This window comes from Antrostomus carolinensis, unplaced genomic scaffold, assembly GCF_000700745.2.
Source record: "Antrostomus carolinensis isolate BGI_N321 unplaced genomic scaffold, ASM70074v2 scaffold2965, whole genome shotgun sequence".
Classification (NCBI taxonomy): domain Eukaryota; kingdom Metazoa; phylum Chordata; class Aves; order Caprimulgiformes; family Caprimulgidae; genus Antrostomus; species Antrostomus carolinensis.
Genome location: NW_010318240.1, coordinates 7,433 through 15,290, shown reverse-complemented (window position 1 = coordinate 15,290; position 7,858 = coordinate 7,433). Strand labels below are relative to the sequence as shown.

General features: G+C 44.2%; 1 protein-coding gene across 1 annotated transcript; it reads left to right on the top strand.

Moving 5' to 3' along the window:
* Positions 1 to 607: 607 nt before the first annotated feature.
* On the top strand, positions 608 to 5,163 carry THYN1 (thymocyte nuclear protein 1). Its single transcript, XM_010168808.1, has 7 exons — positions 608 to 696; positions 1,667 to 1,893; positions 2,386 to 2,454; positions 3,138 to 3,230; positions 3,922 to 4,017; positions 4,653 to 4,803; positions 4,917 to 5,163. Exons 1-7 carry the CDS (start codon positions 654 to 656, stop codon positions 4,961 to 4,963), a joined length of 726 nt encoding a protein of 241 aa, XP_010167110.1. The 5' UTR covers positions 608 to 653; the 3' UTR covers positions 4,964 to 5,163.
* The last annotated feature ends 2,695 nt before the right edge of the window (positions 5,164 to 7,858 follow it).

Genomic DNA, 7,858 nt, shown 5'->3' with positions numbered 1-7,858 from the left:
CCAGAGCTGGTGAGGGGGAGCCTGGAGTGGGTGGGTGTGCGAGAGGGAGGGGAGAAGCTTGGCATAGAAGGTGGAAAAGTTGATGCCACCAGCTCTGGCAGAAGGAGGCCAGCTCAGAGCCAAATAACTTCTAACGGGCTGCTGGCAGAAAGGGGCAGGGGTTGGACCAGCTTGCTCCCTTTCCCGAAGGGACTTTGCATGCATAATCTCTGCGAGCAGCAAGCTGAGCCAGACACCCCTGGTGCGAGGCTGGACTGAGCTCTGGAGGCAAGCTGTTCTCCCTTTTCCAAAAGCACAGCCCCTCTTCCACAGCAGAGGCCAAGCACCTTCAGGACTTCTCTCCAACAGCTGCGCCACTGTGAGGAAAAGCAGCCCTTCTGCTAATGTCCATCAGAGCACTGCTGTGGAGAGCCTGCTGCCTCCAACACACCAAGGGTGTGGTTCTCAACCAGTGCCAGCGTTTGCACTGATAGAGGAAATGGCTGAGCTCAAGAAAGGAAATTTTATTTACTGTCTGCTTACTGTACAGCTTTTACTGTTCTTTGTCTCAAATATGTCTACTTTTTTCAGCTTGCTTGAATAACCAGTAATTCTTCTTCTTTCATTCAGCAGGTGCTTCTCAGTGAAGAGAAGATAATTCAAAGAGACCAGAGATGCCTTGGCCAAGCAGAAAGAGAGACAAAGCAGCAATAGCAGGTCTGTGCTGACATCCTTATTTAGCATCTCTCACTTGAGGTTCCAGGCTATAGTGAAAGTACAGACAGTCATCTTAACTGTCTGTCTTTCAAAGCCACGTGTCTTACAGACAGCATTTCCTCTGTAAAAATGGACTGAGACAAGTGTGCTAGGTATACGATAGGGACAGTGCTGTATTCTCAGCAGAAGGTGGTTAAGAAATGTAACTCATGCCCATTTATGAATAACTTCCAGGTTCTATGTGTTAGAGATGGTCAGTCAAAGTATATCCAGAGGAGCTGCAGAAGCTGATGTGGTACCATCTACCAAAAAGCAAAAACCTTGCACTCAAGGCAACATTATGTGGTGTTTAAGGTGTGAGATTAAAAAATTGCACAGTTAGCTTCATCCTTGCCACTCATCTGCTTAATTGACTCCAACAGATAATGACCTTAGCCTTTAATCTCTTCTTATTAACTGATTTTTGCTGCCTGTGTCCTGGACAAAGAGGGATATAAACCCTGTCTGATCAAGTAGCACAGGGGAGTCTTAATCTAAGGTTTCTAGCTACTGCAGTAATTGAAATAGGTTGTTTTGCTGCTGAATTTTCCTGTTATTCACCAGATTCACCTAAACAAACTTTTTTTTTTTTACCTGCAGCTGATTTCACAGCAATTAATTAAAATAAAATTAAACCACACTTCATGTGAGCGACATGGTCTGTCCTGCTTTTTTTATGATTAACTATGACTAGTAAATACATTAGTGCATACCACACACACAAAAATATATCCTTATTTCACATGCAAACTAGAAATACTCATAAACACTGATGTACAATGCTACTGGGGCACACCAGACTTCTGCTGCAAGTCAAACACCAGTATGTGAAACCAGCTTGGGTGACTAAAAATGTTTCAGCACCAGTCCTTATCGGAAACAAAATGTGTTTTATCTGAATGTTGGGGTTTTTTTAATTGTTTCTTTTAAGATAAAAAAGAGCCTGATGCTAAAATGGCCAAAACTGAGGAGACTTCAGATAAGGAGGAAGAAGAGAAGTCCACAAAAGCTCCAGCTGGGACTTCAAAATCAGGATGGAAGAACTGGAAGAAGACAAAAGAATCTGACCCTGGTGGGGAGGAAAGCAAGATAACGTATTGTCACTGGCTTCTGAAATCGGAACCAGAGAGCAGGCTGGAGAAGGGAGTGGATGTGAAAGTAAGCACTGGCGCCCCTCCTTACTCTGCAAAGTAGAGAAGCTGTTTCACTGCTGTCCAGAGCTGTAGTGCCTGAACACTGAGTTACAGGATCACACAATGCAGATTGTTTGCAGTGTTAACACTGTTGTGTCTTTACTTCTCAAAAACCATTTGTCTTCCTGGAAACAGAAAGACATAATGTTGTTTTCTTCCAGGGTGACAACCCTGGGGTTTGATACTTGTAATAAAGGAAGAAATCAGGTTCTCAGGATGCTTAGCTGTTGATAGCAGGGACAGCATCTATTTCAGACTCTGCCTTTACACTGCTGCAGTGTTCCTCCTTCGTGGAGGCTTTTCTTTAGCCCCTCTGGGAACCAGAAAACCTGTGTCAAGTTTGTAGTATAACTGAAGGAGCTACTAGGAACAAATGTTTAGGCACAGTGTAGACAGTGAGACAATAAAGATAAGACTGCCTCTTGAGCTTAACCTGTATTTTCATTCCATTTGGCAGTTCAGCATTGATGACTTGAAAGCTCAGCCCAATCAGACAACCTTTTGGGATGGAGTAAGAAACTACCAGGTAAGGATCACGTGTCAAAGATGGAATCACTGAAATAGCACGAGAAAAAAGGTGTCTCTCCCCACAGATAACTTGTTTCCTTTGCCTGAAGGATTTCCTTTTGAGGCACTCTGCCTGTTTTTACAGTTGCATTTTGTCAGGAGTCAAAACTCCTGCTTAAGTGCCTCTAGGTGAAAGGTAGATTCAGGCTGGGTAATATTCTGTGAAATCATCTATTTTTTTCCTCAGCTTGGTCTTTAGCTTAGACCAGCCTTTATTTCCCTTAAAATCTTTCAGCAAGTCTGTACTTGAACAAATAGGATGCCTTGTCAGTGCACAGCTTTCTGTTCCAGGCCTCTCTGCAAAGGAAATCCATGTGTGCTTCCCCTGCTATATATGCTTCCCCTCTATATGTGATCTGCTCTGCTGCTTATTTGCTGACAGCTAACTGAACTCTTCTGCTATCTCTGAACGAGGGTGGCTGAGCTGTTGAATTCCCACATACTTTCTTGCTCTTTAGCCTTGTTTTTTACTTCATTTAGTTGCAGCACAAAACATCTGTACAACAACTGTAGGGAACCTTATCTGAGTAGCTCTGAAGCACATATACCTCTTCTGTTGTTAGTTCATGTTCCTAGCTGATTATAACAAAACCCTGAGAGCTTGAAACAAAGAGCTCAAAGCCTCTTGTTTACATTTGACAGGCAAGGAATTTCCTGAGAGCCATGAAGCTTGGGCAACAGGCCTTCTTCTACCACAGTAACTGTAAAGAGCCTGGCATCGTTGGCATTGTCAAGGTGAGTGCCTCTTTCTCATTTGGTGTTTCAGGGGCTGGGGGGGGGCAGGGAGAAGTAATAATCGATGGGTTATCAAACAGGGTTATTAGCCCTACTTCTGTCTCAGCAGCAAAGGAGTGCCAAAGTTGTCTAATCAGAGCAGCAAACAAGCCTAGGGCATCTAGGTTCAACGCTATGTGTCACAGCAGGGATGACTCAGACATCTTTCCCCAGTGAAATGGAACCAAACTGCTGTTCTCCTGCTGACATTTCAGCTCTTCCAGCCAAGTGTGGCTCCACACTCTGATTAAAATCTGATTTGCTAAATTCTAGTCAGCTGAGCCTGCGAGGCAGTAGTGTAAAACCTAGGGCACAGAAAAGCTTTTTCTTTAAGAGAAGAACTAGTCACAAAGACTATCATCATCTACCCAGTTTTCCTCTGTTGCATGTGCTCCTTCCACGTTGCTCTCCGAAGAGGTGAGGATGCTTCTTTGACAGCCATACTGTTCTGCAGTGCTTCGAGCCAAGAAATGTGAAGGAAGGAGATATCTCACCATTAGAATGGAGTTCAGGGAAAGCAAGGCTGATTTTTGCACCAGGATTATTCCTTATGTCTAGTCACAGCTTGCTCGAGGGCATTTTATACCCTTTGCTGACAACAGTTTTTAACTGATGGGAAATTGTCTCACCTTCTTCTCCCCTTGTGCTTCAGATCGTAAAGGAGGCATACCCTGATCACACACAGTTTGATCAGAAGGATCCTCATTATGATTCCTCCAGCAGAAAAGAGAACCCCAAATGGTCCATGGTAATGTGGTAAACTAAATACAGCTGTTTCAAGCTCTGTGTGCAAGCCAAGTGAAGGTAGAAGCCTCTTTGCATCATATTGCATATCTTCATCAGCTTCTGTCCTGGCCTGGCTACCTTTTTCTCTCTCAAGAGAAAATCCAATCCTGATTGTTTCCTGTACCTTTTTCCCTGTCTCTTCCAGAAAGCTGCCAAAATGTAGCTCCCTAAATTTTCAGATCTTACTGGGATGCAGAGCTGACCTCCATGCATGGCAGAATTCTGTGTTAGGAAAAAGAATGAACATCCTTAAATACCACTCTCTGTCTACAGCAAACCAAGCTGTAGTTTTGAGGCACACTAAATTATAGGGAAGTGACTGTTCACAGGCTGGCTACGTCCCACATTTGAATTTTGTATTGTCTTTGACAAGATGAATGTATGTTGCTAATGCACCATGCTAAGATTCATGTAAACAAATCACCTGCTAGAAGTATCTGAAAGTTCTTTTAGCCTTGAGCAAGGAAAAGCTTCCATACCATTATCAGGTAGTACACATCAGTCATTTGCTTCAGTTTAAAATCTTTATCCCCCTCAAAGATCTTATGTGACATCTGGAGGCTATATCCTTCTCCTTTGCTGCCCATCACTTCCCAGGTGGATGTCCAGTTTGTGCGGATGACAAAACGTTTCATCCCCCTTTCTGAAATCAAGGCTCACCACCTGGCCCATAAAGCAGATGGAGGCCCCCTAAAGAACATGATGCTTTTTACAAGACAACGTCTTTCCATCCAACCACTGACACAAGGTAAGAACCTTCTTCTCTGGACTCTTGGTGCCATTCCCTCTGAGAAGCAGCTCTTGCTCAGAGAACTTGGAAGTTCCACTTACACCTTTTTCTTCCTTACCTTTTCAACACAGAGGAATTTGATTTTGTCTTGAGCCTGGAAGAGGAAAAGCCACATTAAGAAACTGACAGCAGCACAGCTTCTGCCCAGCCTGCTGATGCCTCCTCCTAAACCAGCATAATTCTCAAGTTTACTTGCTCAGTCGCAGCAACAAGAACATGCCTGCACATGATTTGCAGCTACACGTCCCTTATTCTGACACATTGTTATTTTTGCTTATTTTTAAATAAAGCCTTTTCAAATCAATTGCAGCTACTCAATTTTCAATAGTGGAAAAATCTGCCATTTATCTCTTAAAGGACAAAACAGGTCCATCCTCCTTGAGGATGTTTACTGCAGGATCCAGTGCAGTTCCATGTAGTGCAGAGGGCCATTTTTCTGCAGAAAGGTATCACTAAGCTTCTGTCTAGAACAGGAAAATTTAGATGAATACACACTTCCAGCCCAGGTACAAAACTTCCTGCAGGTACAAAACTTCCCATGTTATTCTTGAACTGACATCAGGGAAATAAAAGAAATAAAAGCTAGCTTGTTGATTTTTAAGCTACATGGGTCTTCCATCAGCACAGCTTCTAAGCAGTGACATAGCTTAAAGAAAGACCAAGAATTTGTAAAGATAACAAAGGACAAACTCCTCGAGCATGTTTGGAGGGCTACACAGTATGGAACTAAAGAAATATGTCTTAATACTGTAAAAAAACCAACCAACCAAACAAAAACAAAACCAGACCCAGGCCAGGCAATATAAACCGTATCAGACAAACTCATGCACAGCATTCAACAGCCAGGACTGGCTCTTTTAATTGGAGAGACAAAAAAAACCCAAGTTTTAAAATACAGCCATTGAAAAGACGACGAATTAAGAAACATGTAAACACAGCAGAGGCTTAATTACAGGTTGCACTGCTTGGTTTAGTACTTGCACACTTCCCCCCCTGCCTGACTCTGCCTGGGAGAGAGGGAATGACCCAAGTACTGAACAGAACCACCCTGCTCGGGGGGGACACGACTGCATAGGTGGTGTCTGCCCCTTACCATGCTAATGAAATGCTCTTCTATAGTACCTTGTCTGTCCTGGAGTGACCTTATGCTTCAACTTCTCTTTAAAGATGCTCAGCACATCTGCTGCACCCCAGACAAACAGAGGGCCTAGTAGGTAACAGTTTGAATGGTCCATTTAGATTAAGTAAAAATGGGGATCATTGCTAAATTCTGGTTCCACAAGTAGGGAGACAGGGGAGAGGGCCACAAGTAGGAAAAAAAAATCCAAAAAACCAACCCAATGTATACACTCATGCACCTTTTCCCAATAAACCCTCCAGAAGTGATGAACAGATAATAGAAATCTCCTTACAGTCCATTGTCTTGTCAGACAACTACATCCAGTATCGATGCTGTTTGGCCAGTAAAAAAAAACCCACTCCTGGAATGCAGAGACATCTTCCTCCATGGGGTTTCTTTAATACCACATGGCCTACAATCAAGAGGAATAGGCAAGGAAAAAAAATTATAGGCAAGATGGGAGTTGAGGGAAAACTAGAGGGTGGTTAGGGTGCTGCTGTGCTCAGCTTAGCCATGGAAAGATAGTCTGCTATCCCCAGGGGCTCCCGGAGGGAGCTTCACTTGTCTCTAAAAGATTGTGTATTGCCACAGCACAGGTGGTTCCCCCTACACAGAGAGGGGAGTAGAGTGAGTGTCAAAAGTAACATCCAGATTCCTTTGCCCTGTGAGACCTGCAGCAGGTCACCACCCCTTGCCCTGGCATAACAAGGCAGTTGTCTAAAGTAAGCTTTTGCTTCGGTCTTAGGAAGACACGGCTCCAGCCCATGGCACAGACTTCTCATGTAAAGAAAAGCAAGCCACGTCTTCACTGTTACAGAGCAGAAATATGATGTGACACAAGCACTCAGCAGAGATGAGATCATTAGTGTCCTCTACAACAGAGCGAGACTGTCCAGCTCTACTAAAAACCACAACCTTACACATGGTGAGTAAAAAGATAACTTACTTTGGCAAGCAGAAACACACATTTATCACTGAAATACAGTAGCTGTCTTATTACATAAAAAGCTCCCCTTCCCACCCAGGCCCCGCTCCCTCCACCAGCACTGTTCCACTAAACCAAGCAGAAGATACTTCCATTTCCCAGCTGCAAAACAACTGTTCTACATTCAGCTGTAGGACAGAGGCAGAGGACGTTCATTCCAGAGTCAAAAGGAAGCTGAACAAAACCCTAGTGAGCCACAAACTCACAGGGAAATCCAGACAAATCCCACTTGATAGAGCTCATATCCCAGCATTAAGTGCAGGCTTGTCTCTCCATCTGGTAGGAGGTCTAACCACCTGTTTCCTTGAAGGGCATCAAAACAGGACGGATATTCTCCAGACTCAAGTCAATCAAGCCTACAAAGCCGCATCTAATTTTTAATGGAGGAGTGACTCCCCTCTGGGAATGTTCTCATGACTCTACTTGGCTGAAGGCTAAAAGCAGCTTATTTTAGAAAAGAAAAAAACCCACATTCAGGTTCTCAGTTCATGGCATACCCTCAGACCTCACTGGTGACCTCAGCTCAGGCCTCAGGAATATGTCTCTGGAATCAGACAGCTCTGCTATGCTTCCAGTTGCTGCTTGGCTTCATCTAGCAGCACACACAGGCCATGAGCTTCCTAAAACAATTGCATCCACTTCCTGTCCTTACTGATCCTCATCCTGCAGGCACGAGGGAGAAAACAAAACAACACACACGTGTTTCTGTTCTGCCATCTGTCCTTACTACAAAGCCTGCTCTGTCACAAGGCCACAGACACGAGTAGGGCAGCGTGTGCAGCGTAAGCTCACACCCCAGAAAGCGCCCAGTTATTTCTCACATTCCAAAACTATTCTCTAGACCTCTCACGGCTGGTCTGCTCCTGCTCTGCAGCAGCAACTGGGACCTGTACGAGTTCAGCAGCCAG